The 21,900-nt window shown below is 41.8% G+C and overlaps 1 protein-coding gene across 3 annotated transcripts in view; it reads left to right on the forward strand.

The window, feature by feature from the left end:
* The window catches only part of CARD11 (caspase recruitment domain family member 11), a 42,800-nt gene extending 23,031 nt beyond the window's left edge, over positions 1–19,769 (forward strand). Inside the window, exons 6-24 of one of the 3 annotated variants that reach the window (XM_051632594.1) lie at positions 1,413–1,565; positions 1,659–1,784; positions 2,271–2,468; positions 2,962–3,141; positions 4,153–4,207; positions 5,435–5,547; positions 6,710–6,813; positions 8,332–8,384; positions 8,988–9,120; positions 9,666–9,867; positions 10,783–10,909; positions 11,882–12,122; positions 12,538–12,634; positions 13,712–13,807; positions 14,716–14,848; positions 15,378–15,557; positions 16,702–16,826; positions 17,664–17,779; positions 18,321–19,769. In XM_051632594.1, coding sequence (XP_051488554.1) covers positions 1,413–1,565; positions 1,659–1,784; positions 2,271–2,468; positions 2,962–3,141; positions 4,153–4,207; positions 5,435–5,547; positions 6,710–6,813; positions 8,332–8,384; positions 8,988–9,120; positions 9,666–9,867; positions 10,783–10,909; positions 11,882–12,122; positions 12,538–12,634; positions 13,712–13,807; positions 14,716–14,848; positions 15,378–15,557; positions 16,702–16,826; positions 17,664–17,779; positions 18,321–18,525 — 2,637 coding nt within the window. In that variant the 3' untranslated portion in view covers positions 18,526–19,769. The remainder of the gene's footprint in view (positions 1–1,412; positions 1,566–1,658; positions 1,785–2,270; positions 2,469–2,961; positions 3,142–4,152; positions 4,208–5,434; positions 5,548–6,709; positions 6,814–8,331; positions 8,385–8,987; positions 9,121–9,665; positions 9,868–10,782; positions 10,910–11,881; positions 12,123–12,537; positions 12,635–13,711; positions 13,808–14,715; positions 14,849–15,377; positions 15,558–16,701; positions 16,827–17,663; positions 17,780–18,320) is intronic. The other 2 variants (XM_051632595.1, XM_051632597.1) reach the window with 2 other exon arrangements.
* The last annotated feature ends 2,131 nt before the right edge of the window (positions 19,770–21,900 follow it).

The following is a 21,900-nucleotide window of genomic DNA, read 5'->3' on the forward strand; positions in this document are numbered from 1 at the left end:
AGCTGTACATGAGAGGCTGATTCTTCAGGGTGCAGAGTGCAGCTGGTTCACTGCTGAGCATTCAACACCCTGTTTTAGCCCTGCTGGGGTCCCTTGTACCGCTCTGTTCTGCAAAGCTGTGTTAAATAGCCAGCCCAGAAATTCCTGACAGGCTGTGTACCCTGTTCTGGGCTGTTGTCATATCTGTGACAAAAAGACTTAATGAAGCAGAGGATAATTAAGGTTCCTGTACCTGGGTGGTCACTATGTTCCCAGAATGCCCCATAGAATTCTACTGTAACTTGTGCAGGGATCTTAACTAACCTTTGTCCAGGCAAATGGGGAAGAAGTCTGATAGGCAGAAAATTTATCAGGGTGTTACATTGTGAAGAGCTTAGACAACTAGGGTATATGTGAGAGTGCTTAGCACTTTTCTGGAAAAAGCTTGTGGCATTTTAAAATGACTCTTAAGAAATTATCAATAAAGTGTTTTAGAAGTGGCTGTAACCTCTGTCAGTGCCTAATAATTCTTTCTTCTAACACAAATCCAATTCCAAGGTTGAAAAAGGGTGTAGTGTAGAAGGTTCTGGAAGCTCTGGTAGAGTAGAATCTCTTATATTAATTGAAATGGTCTTACAGCATCTAAGGAAACAGATAAATAATCATGAAATAGCTAAAAATAGGATTCAAATTCTCCTAAGTGAAAGTGTAAATAAACAAAAGGCAGTTTGTTTTAGAAATATGTAGGCATACTAGGAAATATTTGGTAACCAAAATGTCACTGAAATCTCCAACTTAGTCTAGGGATTTTTAAAGTAAATATATGTATTACTTGCCTGCATTATATGCCTTTTTCATCTTCCATTTATGGTTAATTTTGTATGGCAGTTTATTTGGTGGAACCTGCTCTGGTAATCTTATTAATTTTAAATCTTAAACAAAAAATATTGCTGGACACTACAGAAAATGAAGCAGTGGCACAAACTACTCCAGGCATATTTAATATTCTCTGAGCACAGCCCTGCAAAGCCCAGGTGTGCTTTAAAAATTCCCTGGGATGTTTTCATGCGCCCTGCTCTTTGGCAAAGGGTGATTTTTGTGCTCAGTGAGAGCTGATTAATAGAGAAGAGTTTTGAATGCAGGGCTTGGAGTGAAGAATTGTCACTACACCCAAAATGGATCAAATTATAGCCAGGACAATAAAACAGTAAAACAGTTCCTTCATCAGACTGCTCTGACAGCAAGACAGCCTTTATTTATCTTTCCTGACACTATTTTAAAATATGAACAAATGTCCATCTCTCCTCTGCTTTCCCATTGCAACACCCTGTTCATTTTCTGTTCCTCTTGCTAGTTACTGTCTTTGTTGCTTTTCTCCCTGCAGTGCTACTTTCTCTTTCCCTGGCCTGCCACTTACAAATGTCTCTTCTCAGGCTGACAAGCGGAGTTTGCCAGATTCAGACAAAGCCATTTTGGATATTCTGGAACATGACCGTAAGGAGGCACTGGAAGATCGTCATGAGTTGGTCAACAAGATCTTTAATCTCCAAGAGGAGATCCGTCATGTAGAGGACTTGAGAGACAAGGTGAGAAATGGAAGGATAGAAAGATGGAATCTCCCAGTCTAGTCCCACCAAGAGCTCTGAGAGCAGTGGTGGTTAACATTGTGTCATTTCTAGTATCTTGAAGAGAAAGAAGATTTGGAGTTGAAGTGTTCAACATTAGGAAAAGACTGTGAGATGTACAAGCACCGAATGAACACTGTGATGATACAACTGGAAGAGGTGGAAAAGGAGCGAGACCAGGTATCTAACAGTTAAACGGAGGAAAAGCAAAAGCCTGCATCTCATATTTGTCACTTTTGGGAATTGTGGGTAATGGGACCCAAAATGCCATTAAAAAATAAACAGTTACAAGAAATTGCTGCTAGTTGGAATTTGCATTACAGTAATTAAACATAGGATAATATTGGGATGTTTCCATAACGTAGCATCTGGCAGGCAGGACCAAGATCTTAACAGCAGCTACTGCAGGCTTGATCTTAGTGTCAACTCATCCAGTTTTCCCTCTGGAGTATTTTGCTCCAGGCCAAGAGGGAGCTGGCAATAAACCACCTTCATCACCATAATTCTTAATGGTTCTACTGTGGTGCATCTTGGTCCTAACTGTTGTCTTATCTGGAGAATGGTTATTGGTTCTCAAGTCCCCATTCCAAACACGTCACAAACAAAACCAGCAGGAGAAGATGTCTGGTGTCCAGGTGCAGAAGAGGTTTGTTCCCTCCACTGCAGGCGTTCCGCTCACGTGATGAGGCCCAGACCCAGTATTCCCATTGTTTGATTGAAAAAGATAAATACAGGAAGCAGATTCGAGAGCTGGAGGAGAGAAACGATGAACTGCGGATCGAGGTGGTTCGCAAGGAAGCCTGCATCGTCAACCTGGAGTGCAAACTCCGACGCCTCTCCAAGGACAACAACTTCCAGGACCAGGTAGGCATGAGGAAGACAGACATAAACTCTTTTTTTTTTTTTAAGACTTGTCTTTAAAACATTTTTATGTGGAAGGAAGAGGAGACTTTTGTTGTACCCTCCATGAATTAACTGCAAAACATAACCTCCTCCTGCTAAATGTCCATGTTGTGAGTTCTTCAGTACAGTGGGGTTCAAGCTGCCTGTATCATGCACATAGCTTCTCAAAGGCTGGAATTCCATGGCTTGATTTGAAATGGAATGGAAAGAAATACAAAAAGACAGTTTCTACACTGGGGTAGAAACTACAAATACTTTGGAGGAATGTGCCCCAGTAAACAGTAATCTCCACAAATATCAACCTAAATTACTGGTTTGGGTCTGGAGCCACATTCTGTGTGAGCTTCTGAAGCACTGGAATCACAGAAAGTTCAATCAGATTATTCTGAAGGGAGGTCATGAGGACTTGTACCAAACTCATCTCAAAAGTAAAGTGTTTCCTTCTGATCTTTAGAGTTTACCACGGAATCTACCCATTACCATTATCTCTCAGACCTTTGGGACTCCTAGCCCAAAAGCCAATGGTCAGGAAGCAGACGACTCCTCCACATCTGAAGAGTCTCCAGAAGACAACAAATTCTTCTTGCCAGATCAAGCTCGACTCAGGAGAAGAGTGAATCTAAAGGGAATCCAGGTGTGTTTTTACATGAGGCTGGAATGATACAGTGCAGGGACTGTTTGGACTAAGAGGCATATTACATGTTGCAGTCGTGCCTCTGAAAGTGCAGTGCAGTAAAGAGAACCCATTTGTATAGGATTGTCAGCTGTCAGTTTTGCCCTGTGGTGATTTGCATCTTAAGGAGCAGACATAATCAGGCTTCACAGACAAATTTAGTGTATTCTCCTTGCTTCTGCTGTTCATTCACGTTCTTGGACCGTTGTCAATAAATTGATTCTTTGCCTTCCTAAGAATAGCGGGGAAAAAATGACAGTGCCCAAAGTCCAACACACAAGTAACGGAAGGTAGAAAACGAAGCGTTGGTGGAAAAGCTCATGTCAGCTGGAAGGAATAACAGAAAGAAGTGGACATGATCTGGAGCAAATTTAACTTCCTAATTTAGAATTAAATTATGGCAATTTCCTCTCACTTAAGGGGAAGCATGAGTTAGGCTCATGATTTCCCTGTCTAGCTGCATTCATACAGCTATTCTCTGATGCTCCATTCATGAATTGTAAAAAATACACAATCTAACATTTGGGGTTTTGAGCTTCTCTTTTTCTTTCATCTGCATGTGAATTCTCCTTGCCCTTCATAAACTTTCTGAGCTCTGCCTATCATTATTACTTATGGCAATAGAGCTGCATTTTTCACATTGCACACTCCAAAAGGATGCCTGTTGTATTAACAGCTGCCTGAAACCAGTCCCAAGGCACCCCCTTCACCTTTTGTCTCTTTGTTCTCTCAGCAGAATCTGGAAATTGCAGTGCATTTGGGCCAGACTGTTAAAGTAGTCAGGTAGCTAACTCCATTCATGGCAGTGGCATTTAGATACCTAAATACCTTCTAAATGTTGAGTTCTGTTGTTTAAAGGAGAGCAAATATATTGCAGCGCAACAGTGGAAAAAAAAAGAGGTGAAAATATCTGGTTTACAGTGCATGGCAAATGTTCTGCATTTGTGCTGATTTTTGCCCTTTTTCTTTTAGATAAGTCCAAGAGCTAAATCCCCTGTCAGCATGAACAAAACATCAGAGTTTCAAGGTCAGAAAGAGCACCCATGTCCTTATTTCTTTTCTGTTGCTTTGTCTCATTCACTTAATCTCTTTAAGTTGTTTTAACAAATATGCCAACCAGGGAAATTCTTAAGTAAGTCCATGTCAGTAAAATAGACACTTTCTGTCACAGTGAAAAATGTCATAATTTAAAGTAGTCAGGTGTTCTACCTGAATGTCCTCTCCATCCAAAGATACCTTCACACACACAGAGTATTGCATCCTGTGGCCTACATTCATTTTCTGTTTACTCTCTTTTCCCTTTAGTGTACAAAAGTTTTAAAGTCATCAATGTAACATCTGTTCTAAAAGTCATTATATTATTCTCTTTTTGCCATTGGAAAAATCCTTCAAGCTGAAAAGAGCCTAATCTAGTGATCATCTCCTAGATTGCTTTGTCCTTTAGCAAAAAGGAATTAATTTTAAATCTAAAGCATTGCAAAGGTTGGAGGGAGGGGGGTGGACCCAGCTGCTGAGTTACCAGATTTGTTGCTGTATACTCGTGTTTGAACTACTCCTGATTCCTCTTGTGTATGTAACACTGTTCTTGTACCAAGCAACATCTCAGGCAGCACTTCCTTTATTTGCTGTGTGTGGCAGGGTGCTCACTCCTGTACCCAACGCGAGGGGAAACATGGTTCATCCTGCAAGATACTGCGTGGCCAACCGTGTTTGGTAGCAGCTCATGTGCACCATCAGAGGAGCTGAGGAAAAGAAAGAGTCCTCAAAGACATTCACACTGTGCTACCTGGGGCTGCTGAGGGATCTCAGGCTTCTTGGTCCCTTTTGTAAATTTACTGTTGTTAAAAACAAACCAAAACAAAACAAAAGCATAATTCAGTGAGCCAAGCTTACAGCAGACTGCCGGATTGAGACAATGAGATTCAAACAGAAATTAATAAAACAATCCTTCTTTAATTTGTTCAATAGTGATCGTAGATCTAATAAAAACTCAGGACAGAGTTGAAAGACCAAAGTTGGCAAGAGGCTGTCCAGAGCAGGGTGCATTTCCATACTTTATCCAGAGGCTGCTAGGGAAGGGAACCAGAGCTGCAGGGCAGAGAGCACATCTTGCAGCCTTGGGGGGGAAGAAGATAAGCTGCAATGGAAAGATAACCTGAGTGTTGCTGCAAATCTGTGCAAGACTCTGCATTGAAGATGATGTGATGTAATTTTCTCTGGTGTCTCTGTTTTTCTCGGCTGTCTGTGAGCGCAGACAGAGCACAGGATGAAGATGGGGCCGATGGCAGCAACGGCCGCACAGACACCAGTTCCTCTAACTCTGTTTCCATCAGTAATTCCATCAGCAGCTCTGAAGTCAGCAAAATTGTAAGGAGCCTTCAGGTGCCCCGTGCCTCTCTGCAGCCTCTCTCCTCCTGTGCTTCAGAGCTTTCTCAGCCCCTTATTAGCACTTCACTCACATCCCACCTGGGATCAAATCCAAGGCCCTTGTCAGGGGCTTCCTTAATCCTTTTACCAGCATTTTGTTTGAACCATGTTATTAGCCTCTTTCAAACTCACAGAATTGGTTTATGTTTATTTAAAGACATTTCAAAGGTATTTATGACCTCTCACTGTCTCCTTATGCCACTTCGCATTTACTGTTAGAAGAAAGAGATTTTCTTTAGAAGCTGCTTTGTTGTTTTGCTTTGTTTTCTTTCACTTCTTTAGTGCTTTTCTTGTCTATAAGTAACAGCGAGTGAGAAAAGGGGTGCAGATCACAGCTGGAAATTTCTGCATACTATAGTCAAACCATTTCTTCCCTGCTTGTTCTATCCCCATAATCTCCCAAGGTAGATATTCCATTAGACGTATGTGAGCACTGACACAGCAGGACAAGCAGACAGAGAGAGTGCTCTTGCAGAGTGTTAATAACAAAGAACAAAACATCTTTCTAGAACACCGTGAAAAATGCTACCCCCAGGAAATTAAAATAATATCCAAGAACAGCCAGGAAAGAACTCTCTGCCATTTGTAATAAGCTTAGCTGGGTTAGGAATATTCTTTGGAATATTTGTTGAATATTTAAAAGACTTGTACTGTCTTCTCTCTGGTATAATTGAGAGTTTAGTTTCCAGTGTACTAGATGAAAAATTTAACCTATGGAGTTCTGTATTTTTCTTCCTCATTCCTATTATTTATAAGTACACATATTTTGCTTTTCATCCTCTTCCTCCTATATGTCAGCTGTGAATACATGCAAGGCTAGAGTTAAAATTGTTTGGTAAGTCAACAGGTCACGTGGTCACAGAAGAAGGTTACTGTGCCAGCACACAAGCTGTAAAATACGGGGCTATATGGCCATCAGTGCTCCTGGATGCAGCATTCCCTGTGTCTATTGGTGGTCAGTTGTTCTTCCTGTTGTGTGTGGTGCCCAGAGTACCCCTGGTGAGCTAGCAGGTTAATGCTAATTAATGTAATGTAATGTAATTAGAAATGATCACCTGTTTAAGACAGATAACCTTTCTGTTGGTTTTTTTTTTCCCCCAAGCAAACCCTGAGAAGTCGCAATGACAGTATCATGTCCACTACCCCTGAGCCTCCAGGAAATGACTCCATCGTCCGGCGCTGCAAAGAGGACGCCCCTCCTTGCAGGTAGGGAGTGATGCTCCAGGAATATGCCTGGAAACTGTTGTCACAGGGAGGAGGGGAGATTTAAGTTAGACATCAGGAAAAAATTCTTCACTATGAGGATAGTAAGGTACTGGAATAGGTTGCCTAGGGATGTTGTGGCTGCCCCCTCCCTGGAGGTGTTCAAGGCCAGGTTGAATGAGGCCCTTGTGCAACCTGGTCTGCTGGGAGGTGTCCCTGCTCATAGCAGGGAGTTTGGAACCTGATGATCTTCAAGGTTCCTTCCAACCTGAACCATTTTATGATTCTATGATTAAAGTCAAATATCTCAAGAGCATGCCCAAAAGTTCCCTGTGGTTTATAACTTCATAATTAGCCAGCTAAGGTTTTATAACTTGCTTATGAACATAATCCAAAATAATTGTTCTTTGCATGCCAAGTTGCACAAGGTTTCACAGTTCACCTGATCTTGACTGGGGTAGGGGAAAGGTGAGATCTTATCTTAATATGTAGGAAAAGGTGTATTATTTCTCTGCTTATGCATGGTGTAAAAATAGCTGATTGTCCCCAGACTGGCTGCAAAAATTCACCCTTCACCTAAAGCCAGATATGAGAAATATCAGCTCCACAGGAGACCTACAAATCATTCTGAGTGGGAAAAACAAGCTGTTATTTATACAGCTTTGCAACCAAAGGAGATGCTTTAATGAAGTCCTTCTAGTGACTCAGACAGATCACTCACTTGGCTGGACATCCCCAATATCCCTGTAAGAGCCACATTTTGGTGAATTTTAACTTTGTTTTTAAGGCCACCCAGTCTAGTTACCCCTAACAGGACAGGTTGTCTCAGTGGGAGCTGGACTGGGACTAGAGCTGTGGTGTAAGAGTTTCTGAGCCAAAGCTTGGTGCACCTTGCCACTCTGTTACTGTAGGCATCTGAGTAACCACGCGAGGTACCATTAAGCTGTTATAAAATGTTTCAAGTACTTTAAATTGAGCAGGTAAATTACTCCTTTACTGCTGCACCTCACTTACTTCCCTTACCTCAACTCTGTCCATCAGCGAGCTGCTGACATTTTTGATCTATCATGGAAGAAAAACCCATGCTGCAGCAGATACACAGCATACATTATGCAACCATTTACTTCAATGCTGAAGCAGGTGTGGTGTAAGTCACACATGTGAGACCATCAGTCAGCAGCTTCCCTTTGTCTTCAGCATAATCTTCATTCCCTCACTGCTGTTAACAATTCTTCCTTCTGAACCTTCTTGCTGCCTCACGTGCTTCCCCTGTTGGCTGCCAGACACTGCCTTCCTGCCACCTTCCTACATCTTCCCAGGGCCCATGGGTATGTTAATTGTTCGGTTGTTTTGGTTTTTTTATTTGCAGCTGTGCCACTGTCTGAGGCAGTGCCTCCAACATCTATCTTTTTCACATAAAAAGTTCTTCTTTCAGGACTTAATAAAATCTGCTGAAAACTGGAAAGTGAACAGTTTTCTTTCTCTCTTCCAGTATCTCATGAGCTTTTTTTTTCATTCCAGCCTGATGGAAGAGGACAATGACAGCTTTGGATATGATGTTTTGGAGCTGGATGGTAAGCAAGAGGATACCAGGTTTAGAAGTTAACTATGGGCTCTGTATGACTAGCTCACCAGCTACAGACACTGCCAATAGTCAGCTCCGGGTCTAAACAAGATGGGACAAATAGTCTAGAAATAAACTGAGTCAGTTCATCGTAATGAGAAAACAGAGATGCAACTGGTGGTGAGAATAAGAAAGCAGTTATCCCTGAAGAACCAAGTGGGAAAAGGATTAGACTGAAGGAAGCTTTTTTACTGTAAGGGTGGTCAAACACTGGAATAGGCTTTTCCAGACAGATTGACTAGTCTCCATCCTTGGAGGTATTCAAAGCCCAGCTGGACAAGTCCTGAGCAATCTCCTCTAGCTGACCCTGCTTCAAGCAGGAGGTTTGACTAGACAGTTTCTAGAGCTCCCTTCCAACTTGCTGTTCTGTGAGAGTGATCAGGTATCTCCAGTAAGCAGGGCTGGCATTCCTTGCCATGGCCTGTGGACATGAATTATGCCTCTTCATCAGGAATTTCCTCCTTCAGCTGGGATCTATCAAACATTCATTTTCCCCTTTTCCATCTTTGTCATTCTATCTAGGGCTGATTTTTGTTCTTGTTCCTCTTTTCAGATGACAGTCATGACAGGCAGTCACATGGAGCTCCTTCAGTGCATTCTTCCTCTTCTTCCCATCAGTCAGAAGGCCTGGATGCCTATGACCTTGAGCATGTCAACTCCATATTTAGAAAGTTCTCTCTGGAAAGGTATTTGAGATACCAGTTTACCTTAGGTGGAGACTGAGAGGAAAGACTACTATGGTAGAGATCCTCCATTTATCAGCTGCTGAAGATGAAATGTCAGTCACAAGTAGTTATTTGTCACTAATATCTCATGATACTGTGCTAAGCCTTTACTTCTTTATGTGGACAGCAGTGTAACATGTCATTTTGGAGCCCTTTCATATCCTGTAAACCAATTAAGGTCATCCTAAAATTTCAAAAACTTTGAGGCAGAAAAAACATTCCAGAGCCTTAAATTTATCCTTGTGGTCTTGTGAACTTGCTGCAACAGGTTGCTAGGGGAACTACATGAGTTATTCATTCATGTCAGTGCACTTGAAGCTACCCAGATGCTCTTCTCCAGAACCTATGCAGTAATGAGACAGATTTATTTAAGAATCCTTAGAACCTAGTGCTTGATAGCACTAAAAGTTTATTTCTGTGTGTCTCATTTATCATGCCCACATTTAACTCTGGAATGGCAGCTCAAAGCTGAGAAAACTAACTGTTCCTTCCTTTCATGGACACAGGCCTTTTCGTCCCTCTGTCACCTCTGTTGGTGGCATCAGAATCTCCTGCCATACCATCCAGCGTGTGACACTGAATGGAGACAGCCTCAATTCAGAAATCACTCTGGTTGGGGGTAATGATAAAGGGAGCTTTATTAGCTCAGTCAAGACAGGATCACTTGCAGAGAAAGCAGGTCTTCGGGAAGGACACCAAATCCTACTGGTGAGCATAAAGCAACTGACAAACAGTTCTGGATGTCTGTCCACCTGCATGTGTGCACATTCACCACAATCCTTTCCTTTGTTTCTCCTTTCATCTTGTAATAATGACAAGTTGTAGAATCATAGAGTGGTTTGAGTGGGAAGGGATCTTAAAGATAATCTAGTTTTAACCCCCTTGCATGTGCAGGGACACCTCCCACTAGACCAGGTTGCTCAGAGCCCTGTGGGAGAATAGTATTTATGGTCATCCAACACACAAATCACACACACACACTTTTGCACCTTCCAGTAGCTCTGTATGGAAGAGATCAGAGCTACTGATGCCTTCTTGGATGCTGCATTGTGCAGTCCATCCCCTTTGAAAAGACTAGAATGGGGCTTCCTCTCCACCTCCTGCTACTTCCCTGCTTGAAAGGAAGTTCATGCTACTTAGCTTCGCATTCTCCTAAGCTCCTAAACCCTTCTTTAGAGTGGCCTGTTCTGGGACTGAATGTGTTATGGACAGCAATGGATACAGCTGCAATATGAACGGGAAGAAGGGCTGCATAGCTGTCCCTGGCATCACATAAACAGAAGTTCAATGGTGCTGCCTCTAAATTGTCTCTCCACTGCCAATGTTCCCAAACCATTTTCCTATGAACATGCCTCCAAGGAGGAAAAAAACCCCACAATTTATATTCCTATGCTACTTACTACTGGAAAGCCTGGAAATGTCAAACAGCTGCAGTTCTGTTGACTGCTAACACTCCTAACTTGAGGGAAAAGAAATGAAATCATTAAAATGTAATCTGCATCCTGATAGCAAAATATCTGTATTGTTTAATCAGAAGAAGATTATGCTGCTTTAAAAAAAAAAAGGTATAATTGACTCAGAGATTGAACCTACACTGGAGAGTAATACTTCTTTCATTTCTAGTTGGAAGGCTGCATCAAAGGGGAGAATCAGAGTGTTCCCTTGGATACTTGCACAAAAGAAGAAGTTCACTGGACGATTCAGAGGTGCAGTGGTCCAGTAACACTCCAATATAAATCAAATCACGAAGGTAAGACCAAAAGTATTTCTCATCTCAAATAGTCCCAGGTCTATTATACTAACTTGTTCAGATGAGAATGACAGAATCAGAATATCCTCTTCACTGGTAGAAATCTGAAGCATGCCCACTGGTGTTAATTATAGCTACCCTGTGTAACAGCTCCAGCTTTTAGCTTTGTGAGTGAGAACAAAAAGAAGCCCAGATGCTTGGCACTGCAGGACTCTGAAGAATTTAGATGGTGGGCCAATAACAACATGACTCACAAAACAAATTCAAGCTTGTTGTTTTCTTCTTTTAATGTACATTTATCTGTAATACAGTGTGTTGAGTTGAATCATCTTTATCCAGCTGAAGTTGATTTATCATTTACCTGATGGAGTTACTCTGTTTATTGCCTTTGTGGATTTATCTTATCTTTAATATCTGGAGTTCATGTGTGGTGAACAGAATTTGATTTTAGTGTTTATGGTCTGTAATGATCATTTCAGGTTACGTACCAAAAATTACATTCCAAAATCCATTTTTTTGGTGTGTGTGTATGTAAATTTGCAGGGTTTTTTGGTTTGGTTTGTTTATGTTGGTTAGAGAATTTCAGCTGCATAGATCACACAGGAAATGATGTCTTTGATTTTCTTTGATGTTTTCAAAGGTAGTTAAGACTATTGCCATTTTTCTTTGAGCACCACTTAACTGCAGATAAAGGCTGTGGGAGTGCCAATTAGAGCTAATAATAAAGGGAATAGCTTGTCATGAAAACTGGTGGCAGAACTCAAGCTGTACTTACAGGATAGACCTATAGCTGTTTCTGTCTCTTTGCTGAGAAGTTCTCTGTTTCTCAGGTCTGAGAAAATGGAGTTACCTAAAAGTGTCATTATAGAATCCTAGAATGGTTTGGGCTGGAAGGGACTTTAAAGCTCATCAGGGATGGGGCACTGCTGAGGTGTGACCAGGTCTCTCTCCTCCCTCCCCGCACTGCTGCAGGGTACCGCAAGCTGCTGGCTGAGCTGGAGGAAGGGCTGATCACATCAGGGGACTCCTTCTATATCCGTCTGAATCTGAACATCTCCAGCCAGCTGGATTGCTGCTCCCTGTCAGTCAAATGTGATGAGATTGTTCATATTCTGGACACCATGTATCAGGGGAGGTGTGAGTGGCTGTGTGCCAGAGTTGATCCGTTCAGCGACAGGGACCTGGAGATGGGAACCATTCCCAGCTACAGCAGGTGAGAAGATTGCTGAGTGACCAAGACTGAGAGCAGCAGTGCAGGAAACAGGGAAATTAATAACTGCTGTAAGGAAAGAGGTATATGACTTAATTTTTGAGATAAGGCCTGGTGATGTTAAGCTGTAGTACGAGCTGTAAAATTTATAAAGGAGACTCCAGGTGTTACCTGAAAGAGTAGCGTGGGTTTCTCAAAAAAAACATCAAAGGAAAATGTGCCATGGACATTCTTTAATCCTCAACTGCTCTGCAGTCCTGCTCATTATTTTGTTCCTGCATTTACCATGTGCCTCAGTCACTCCTCACTGCTGTTTCTATCTAATCTTTTCTGTAGGCACAGACCCATTCCAGTCCAACTTTCTTCTGAGCAGTTTCAAAGCTTTTCATGATCTCTGTGATTCCATCCTTTCTTGCAGAGCCCAACAGCTCCTTCTGGTGAAGCTGCAGCGGTTAATGCACAGAGGAAGCAAAGATGAGACAGAAAGCTCATATAATACCCTCCGGGCTCTCCGGGTATGTGGCTACAAACAAGGCCTTTTTTGTTCATTATGTTAATTTTACAGAAAGTCTTGTTGACACTAGCTGTAGATTTTGATTGTGCCAGGCAATGGGCACCTTATCTTTGCTTTAAATAATATTGTCCCTGTCAATGGACCTAGCTCTGGCACACTATTAATATTAACCCTTCCAGCTGGGAGGGAGTACACTTTAACAGTCCAGTATCTGTTCTATGTCTTAGCTAATCCTTTTAATTCTTCTCTCCTGTAAGCCTCTAATTCATCTTCCTATCCACATGAGGAAGAAGCTGTGTCCTTGGAGTTAGTAATAAGAATTCTTTCTCTCCTATTGTGAACAAGCATCTACCCATAGAGCTGTCCCATATTAGAAAGACCAGTCTCTTCCTACCTACACACTATGGAGAGAAGTGGGATTATCAGGTCTTCTCACACAACAGTCCTGCAGATTTCTTCTTTTCCCTCAGTGCAAGTAATTTGATTATTCTTTCTTTAGACCCAGGAAGTCCATCTTTACATAATTAAAAAATAACTTCCTGGTCTATTAGTTACCATAAATTATTTTTAGAGCTTGGGAGACATGGAGGCTTCTAACATCTGCAGGGACACTGCAGTTACTGCTTATATTTGATTTCATTCAAGGTTAAGTGTCACACATTCCTTCTGCACTCTGTTCCCACTGATCAAAGGGACAGAAACCACTGGCAGAGATGCAAATGAAAGCAAAAGTTTTGCATGCAATTTCTTGGTGCAGAAATTACGCCTTTCATAGGCTGTGGAGAGCAGTCTCTTGTGAAGGAAAGCATGTGGAAGAGCAGTAACAGGAGCAGTGTTTCTCAGTGTAGGCTGTGCTGTGCCTACACTTTGCTTAGAACCCTGTATTTGAGCTAGACATTAATCAATCACTATTCTTTTTATTAGAAATGGAAAATACCTGGTTTTGCTTGCTCTGTTTCTCAAATGCTGTGAAGAAAGAAGGAGAGAGAAGGAGAGAAAGAAAGAGAGATAGAAAGAAAGAGAGAGAGAGAGAGACACAAAGAAAATAAATTAAAATCCCTGGTTTATTTTTTACTAGAATACATTGCAGCCAGAGGAATCAGCCCCACAGAATGACCCAAAAGCCAGCCCTCGCCTGTCCAGAGCAAGCTTTCTGTTGGGCCAAATATTACAGGTAACAAATTCAAATCCCAAATGCAAAATCTGAAAATGTGGATGTGAACAGCAGATACTCTTAGGCTGTCCTTAGTCCCTCAGAAACCCCACCTCATGTATAGAGGTTGTATAGGGATTTATTCCTTTCAAAAAGAGATTTAATATATTTAAAAGTTGAACGGGTTGTGTTCTCTATCTGCACTTCCAACATGGGGTATTTCATTTTACACATCTGCCATCAGACCCTGAAATGTGTTTTACTTGAACAGTAAGGACAAATCCGTTTGGCTAGGCCACATTCCCAAGTCTCTGTAAGATGACATTCCATCAGAAAATAGTCCTTTAAATGTAGGTCAGTGACTGAGAGTGACAGAGAATGTTTGGGTGAAAGACATAAAAGTCTTGTGAAGGAAGAGGGTTGTGAAGATTAGCAAACATGGAGGAGGAGGAGAAATTAATATTTGGATAGAGGAATAGTTGTGTGGATGGGGAATGAAAGCATAAAGCCTGTTTCTCAGTGTAAAAATGTGCCATTTGGGAGGTTTTAAGTCTCTGTGGTATGCAAAGAAGAGGCGGAGTCTGGGGTCTAATTTTTGACACATTTATGCAACTACTCAGCATGGGTGTGTTACTCTGCTGTGGACACACCAGTGCTTGTTCTGCAAGAGCAGGGAGATCTGTGAGGAAAAAGAACATCCTGCTAAGAGCAGAGAACAAAATAGGAAAACCCAAAGGGAGATTAACAAAGCTCTGAATCAGATCTATGATATTTAAAGAGCCTTAGAATACAGACAGCAGATCCATGGAGTCTTGTCTTTGATAGATGTAGGTAATTCAGATCTTGTAGATAACAAGCGTAGGCTGATGAATACGTGGGAGAATAAAGCATGTTAGCAATGAGGGTGAAATGTCTGTTCACCTTTTCAGTTTGTCAGTAGGTCTGAAAACAAATATAAGCGTATGAACAGCAACGAGCGAGTCCGCATCGTCACGGGCTGGCCCTCTGGGCTGGCAAGGACCTCCTCTGAAGCAAGGAAACCACTGCCTGATAAACTGGAAGGTATGGATTTAAAATAGTAATAGCTTTATACAGTTGGCACTGATAGAAAGGCTACCACCGTGGCTGTGAAAAAATGTCATAGGTCTTTCCTATTCCTACCATCTATGGTCCACTCTGTGCAAAAATTCAACAGCATTTGTGACTGACTTTGCCAAAAGTGTTTGGGGCACTGAGCCTTTATCAGCAAGCGTTTAGGAAACTGTTCAGCTGGGATTTCTTCCTAGGTTCTCTTTGTCCAAAAACCTTTGACTCAAAGTAAGTCAAGATAATAAGCAGAAAGATGCTCCAAGTAAGTGTCCTGTTAAACCATCAAATAATCTCTTGGGGGGGGGGAAAAAAGCACTTGAATTATTATTAGGTTGAGTATGATACTACTGGATGTCTACCAAAGACAACCCTGGCAAAAGAGAGAGGAAGATCAGTGTGACAAACCGTGTCCTTTCTGGTTCATGTGTTTCGCCTTTTTTTTTTTTCCTCCAAATACCGATGGAGAAGAAACCAGAGGGTAAATCTCTTGTTCTTTACTCAGATTTGGATTCTGAAAATGAAATCAACAAGAGGCTCAGCCTGATCCCTTATAGCTTGGTGAGACCAATCCACTGTGAGCGCAGGCGCCCTGTACTTTTCACCCCCACCATGCTTGCTAAGACCTTGGTACAGAAGCTTCTCAACTCTGGAGGTGCCCTGGAATTCAACATATGCAAGCCAGGTAATGGGATGAAAGAGGACCATGACCCTGAACCCTCGGTGTTGGAAATACGAACATATATCTGTGTGCTCACGTAGGGGTGTGAACACAGGATGGTTGCCTGAGGTACTTCCAGTCACATCAGAGTTAAGTGTAGCTATAAATCCTGCTTTTTGAGAATATCTGAGATATCTGAATGTTTTTGAGACAGCCAGTGCACATGGTTATGGTGTCTATGAATATGATCCATGTGTATGCTGTGTGGTTGCTAGGATGCCCCTCGGAGACTGAAATGCTGTGAGTGCTCTTTCTGTTTGCATACTGTTTGCATACTGCGTATCTAGGCAATGTGAAATTTTCATTAATTTGTTTCTAGTATTTGCTATTATGAGGAATATCTTCCCTAGAGCGACTTTAAGTTTCTATCTCGTCCAAGGCTGTGAAGATTGTGCATTTGATCTACTAGAAAGACTGATTTTCTTCCATGCTAAGTATTTACTATCAAAGCAATATGCAGCACCGTGATTGCTGCAGGGCAGGATTGTATACAACACAGCATTAAACACAGCTGACGTTTCATTTTTACACTAATATTGAATACTCACCACACAGTATGAAGCCTTGCAGTTGCCCAGACAGAGAAACTGAAAAGTTAAGTATTATAATAAATGTCCCCTGTCTTGCAACATAAAACAAAAGCTTTGATGTAGAGCTGCAATTCACAAGGGGGCCAGGACCACACATTGCAACCTAAGCCAAAATTTTTGAAACTTTAAACACAAATGTTGGAACACTAAATCCTTGTTTTAGGAGCCTATACTGAAGAGTCCTTCTTTTTTAGCACTTCTCAGCATCCTCCAGCCCTGAAATGTTACTATATAACATTAGGTGCTGGAATTGTATTTACTGTTTTAATTTAATGCCTTCATAGTGTTGTAGTAATCACCCAAGGACTCATTGGTGCAGGATTCAGCTGAGATGCTCAGCTGTGATCAGATTAAGCCTTAATTGAATTCAGTGAAAGAAATGAGGCAGCTGTTAAGACAATTCATTGCTCATCTTTCCCTGAACCATTCTTATATCCTACCTCAAGCACTATTGGTTAGTTTTCTAGGTGTTCTGCTCTTTTAATCTTGATTTTGTCCTCATCCACATCTCTTTCCAGATATTGTAACAAAGGAAGAGTTCTTAAGGAAGCAAAGAACGGAGACTATCATCTTCAGCAGGGAAAAGAATCCAAACACATATGAATGTATCGTACCTGCCAACATTGAGGCTGTCACTGCCAAGGTGCTTAGAGTGTACTCTGTATCCCCTCGACTAGCTGTCTGTCAACCTGTCTGCAATGTATTTTTCTTCCTGAGTAAGACTGGCCAGTTTACAGTTGCATATTTTCTCTTGCTCACCTTTGATCTCAGATTTATATTTATTCTCCCAAATGTCTTTTATCTGTGCTCTCGCTTTTCCTCCTTTTTTTCATCCTCAGCCATATCCTTTTATATCCTTGCTCGTTCCCTGTGATGACCCACATCGATGCAGCAAAATATCCTTTCATTTTCTATGCTCCATCCCTTATTCAGTTCCTTTCCACATCATAAGTATGTATGAATGTGAGAGAGAGTAAGAGATACAAGGATCTAGACAAAAGAAAGGATAGTCTGAAACACAGACACAGGGGTGTAGAGTACAAAGATAATAATGTCAGACAGAAATCTTGTATCAAGTAGGGTAGATTTGATGCACAGCATGGAAGAAAGGAGAATTAAAGTGTTGGTTTTTTCTCTCACAAGTAGTTGCAACAGATGTTCTCTCTGAATAAAGAGCAAGTATGTGTGTTTGTGTATATATGTAAAACTGGTGTTTTATCATACTCTTCATCTTTAGATCAATCCATTTCTATTTTAAACCTTTCCAGAAAGCTATTAAGCTCAGCTGTATTTGACTGACTAGTTTTAAACCAGTAGGAGGAGTCTGGACTTTAAATGTATATTTGATTAAAAGGTTTTTAATCAGTACAATGGTAAATGAAGAGCTTTTCAGCTGACCCCATAAGGTATGGTTACCTTTATTGTGAGATTCCACAGCAGTACATGTTCCTTTGTGACAATGTTATGACTTTGTTTTTAGAATAAGCATTGTCTCCTGGAAGCTGGAATAAGCTGCACAAAGGATTTAATCAAAGCCAAGATATATCCTATTGTTCTCTTTATCAGAGTCTCAGAGAAAAACATCAAGAGGTTCAGGTAACATATCAAACCTTTTGAATATTTGATATTCTGTCTGATTCAGTGAATAATTCTTGAGTCCATTAATGTTCTCACTGAGAGAAATAAAGAACCTCTTCAGCTGGTGCTTCAATGTGCACTATTTCCTCCCATGATTCCTAACTGAAATCTTACAAGCAGGGAAAGCAGGAATTCCCCAAATGGAGCACTCGTTCACTGTCACCGATAGCAATGAGTACTGTGGGTGGATGAGACTGAAGAATATGTTGTTTTCTCCATGCTCAGCACTCCCACAGCATTTCTGAAGGCAATGCTAACTGGAAGAGGAAAGGTCATCAACACTTGCATTCTCCCTGCATTCAGTCCTCTTAACTTGTTTCCCGTAGCAAATATTTCTCCTTGGGGGCAGCACGGAGGACAGACCTGGGGTAGCTGTATTCTCCACTGCTTTTATTTCTTGTACATAGTAAAAAAAAATAAATTCTTGATGGGACAGCTGGGATGACAGGATTAACTTTAAAAGTAAGACATTTATTTTTGGTCTGCTCATTTGACACAGGAAATTATTGCCCAAGCCAGAGACCGAGGAAGAGTTTTTACGTCTGTGCCGGCTGAAGGAGAAAGAGCTGGAAGCTCTGCCCTGTCTTTATGCCTCTGTGGAGGCAGATGCCTGGAGCAGCATTGAGGATCTTATCCGAACAATAAAAGACAGGATTGGGGAAGAGCAGCGTAAAACCATCTGGATAGATGAAGACCAGCTATAAAAAGCAAGAAGTGAAATGGAGCTCAGTGGTGACCAAAGGACATCCCCAGGCGGAGCAGGGGCTCGCAGAATTCTCTGTGAGGTGCCCAGCACTCACTCCTGTTTCACCCTTGCTGGCTGGGGACTCCCTGCTGGCAGAATGCACGTGTGGAATGGAACTGGAGTTGTGTTGGACAGCCAATGCCTCATGCTGGGGATCTAGGCCGTGCGTCAGACCACAGCCACCACCACAACTTCTGACCCATCGGCATCTCTTAAGGGACAGCAGCTGTTTAACATGTGAGAAGGACAAAGATCTTGAGAGGGAGCTCAGGGTAATTTATTATAATGAAAATGCGGATCTCATTTGGCTCATTGAAAACTTCCAATGAGACCATGAGTGGAATCAAGCATGAGGATTGGGCTAAAGGATATGGAGTGGAGATGTGCCTCACACAGCCTCTGAGCTGAGATTCTGAGCATAATTAAGGAAGCTGAGGGCTGCTGGCAGCAAGAGGAACACTACTGCTGATGGCTGAAACAGCTCTGTGACCCTATTTTTCCCTAAGCATTTCAATCAGAAGAGAATAAGATATCTATTATTCCTGGCATTAATTAAAATGAAAATTTTCCCTTCTTTTTATACCCCAGTTCTATTTAACAGTTTTGCAGTTTTCCATTGTAGTCCTGGAACTTACAGGAAAAGAGACTCCACTGTCCCAGTGGCACATCAGGTCTTTCCAGATCTGCCAGCGTTTCATTTAGTTTATCCCTGCCTCTGCATTGTATTCATTTGCACACCTCTCTATTTTTTAACTTTTTTTTTTTACTTTTGGAAAATAACCATGGTGCCTTCTCCAGACAACAGGTTTCTCTGTTTCTTGACTGAAATATAGATTATTTTCTACATCATTGCCTGCCAACACACCCGTTCTCAACAGGAGGGAGTGTTCTGAGAAGAAAAGGAGAATTCCATAAGCCAGTAATTGCTGGGAGCTGCTCAGTCCTTGACTCTCTGCAGTAACTGACAGCAAGGAGACCAGCAAGCATCATGCTGTGCTCTGGCCAAGTAGGATAATATTTTCAAAAGTGTGTACATGACTTAGAAGACCACATCCCATTTTCAAAAGCACTCAACTCCTCAGAGAGTTTAAGTTCCACTGATAATGAGTGGGACTTAGACTCCTCAGTCTCTTGCATCGATTAATTTTTTTCCTCTATACATTAGACACTGTGTTGAGGTTGCCAAATTGATTCAATAAAAATGACCAGATAATAATGACTTTCACGACTGCTGATCTGAAATGCAATAAAAATTGACCTAGAGATGAAGAGTCATACATCCCATTATCCTTAGGTCCTTCATTCGTTGCCACATCCACCCCTTTTAAGATGCATTTAATAACAGGTTTACCTTTGCTTCTGCCTTCATCCCAAGTCCCCCATCTTGGTGCCCCAGGCTGGCTTGCAGCAGCTGGCAGTAAAAAGACAAACTGAATCCAAGGAGAACACCTGGCCTGGTTACCCTCACCGAATTAAATGCTAGGTTGACTTTGCAATGAGCTTCTGGTGTTGTGTGTGTAGATGGGGTCAGTTCATGATAGCTGTGTGATTGTGCTTTTCGTGCTCTTTTATGCACATTGTTTTAAAACTGATGTTATCTTTTGGAAGTAATTTATGTCACTTTACATCTCACTTTCTGCTGCTGTCTTTCTGGAATTACTAATGTTTGAAAGACTTCATAGCTAACATTTCTCAGACATCAGCTCCTTACCTGCCCAGTGCCATCTGTTTGGGCCATGCAAGCAGGGGATACCACTATTTTGCAGTCTCTTTACAAAGTACTGGCTGCATACACAATTTGCAGCTCCCTCCATGGCAAAGAATAACAACCAATTGGGGTGTCTTCAGAACAAATTGGACGATTCTTCAGAGATCCTCTGTAGCTCAACCAGAAACAAGGAAGTACAGTTGGAAAAGTGAAGCCTTCCAGGAGCATTTTTAATTAATTCCTAATGTCCTGATAAAGCAGCCTTGTGTAACAGCTGCCTGTGGTTTGCAACTGCCCCTCTTGAGACAGTTTTGAGTCCACAGCTGAGCAATGACTGTAAGAACATTTCTCAGCTGCTTCAGCAAATAGTTCAGCCAGGTCAGCATCAGATCCCTTCAGGAGAAACCAGCTGACTGCTGGATGGAACTCACAGGATGTCCATGTCCCAGTGGCTGTGCACGGGGATCAGTAACATCTGGTGGAACAGCCAGAACAGATGGCTGGTGGGACAGAGGGGATGAAGTACCTCCAACTGTCATAGTTGTGTCTGCAGTGATCTTTTCTCACCACAGCTTTATTTCTGAGCCCTCTTTACACAGACAATAGCTGTGGATGTGATTTATCTCACTTAACTTTAGACATAGGACAGGTATATGCCCAAGTCTAACGGAGGTTCTGTTTACCGTCAGTGGAGATACAACTCCAAAGAGCTATTTGTCTAACTTACTGTAGATGGCTATCTAAGGATGAGATTAATTGCCCTCTGAACTCTCTAGGGCTTTTTCATGGACTAGAGAAAGAAACTAGAGAACTAGCCTGGCCTTTAGCATTTAGCTTCTTGCTCTGTAATTTAGGACAGCTAAACCACCTTGTGGGAGAAGTGGAACAACAGATTGAGGCAGAGGACAAGAGATCTAATTATTTCTATGAAACGAGTGAATACAGGAACAGACTTTTCTTCTTGGTATCTGAGAGCATCTTCTATAAGTATATCTGAACACATACTATAAAGCACTATGGTTGTTTAACTCATGTGATGCAAAGCAGCCAGACTCTGTTAAGTGAAGTTCACTGACAGAGCTGTGTGCTGGAGCCGGTAGAACCCTCATGTCTTTTTGACTCCAAAGTGAAGGACTGAAAACTATATTCCCCTTTGACGTCTGGACGTGAAGTCAAAGAGCAAATCTATAGCTGGGGCACATTCCCAGAACTGCAACAGAGCAAAAGGGACCATTGCCATTTACACTAGCTGAGGAGGAGCTTCTGGTCAATCTAGATCCAAACGCTGTCCATCTAAACTGGAAGAAATTAACCTCTGCATCTTTTGAAATATATTCAAATCTATGGGCTTGAAAAGAGGCCATGAATTTCCCTAAATGTCAGAATGTTGGAATGAGCATGGATTCCAAGTCCTGAACTGGCAGATTTGAAGTGCAAACTTGGAACTTGAGCTGTAGGTCATTGCGGTATTTTTCATTCTGCTAAGTCTCACTTGTGAGGTATTGCTGAGTTCCCAGCCACTTTCCCTCACATACACGTGTAATATACACAAACCTGGGCTCCTCATCATGTATACAAGTGCCCAGCCAAGCTGACCAACTTCAGGAGCAATTGTATGATTGAAAA

Source organism: Apus apus, chromosome 14, assembly GCF_020740795.1.
Source record: "Apus apus isolate bApuApu2 chromosome 14, bApuApu2.pri.cur, whole genome shotgun sequence".
NCBI lineage: Eukaryota > Metazoa > Chordata > Aves > Apodiformes > Apodidae > Apus > Apus apus.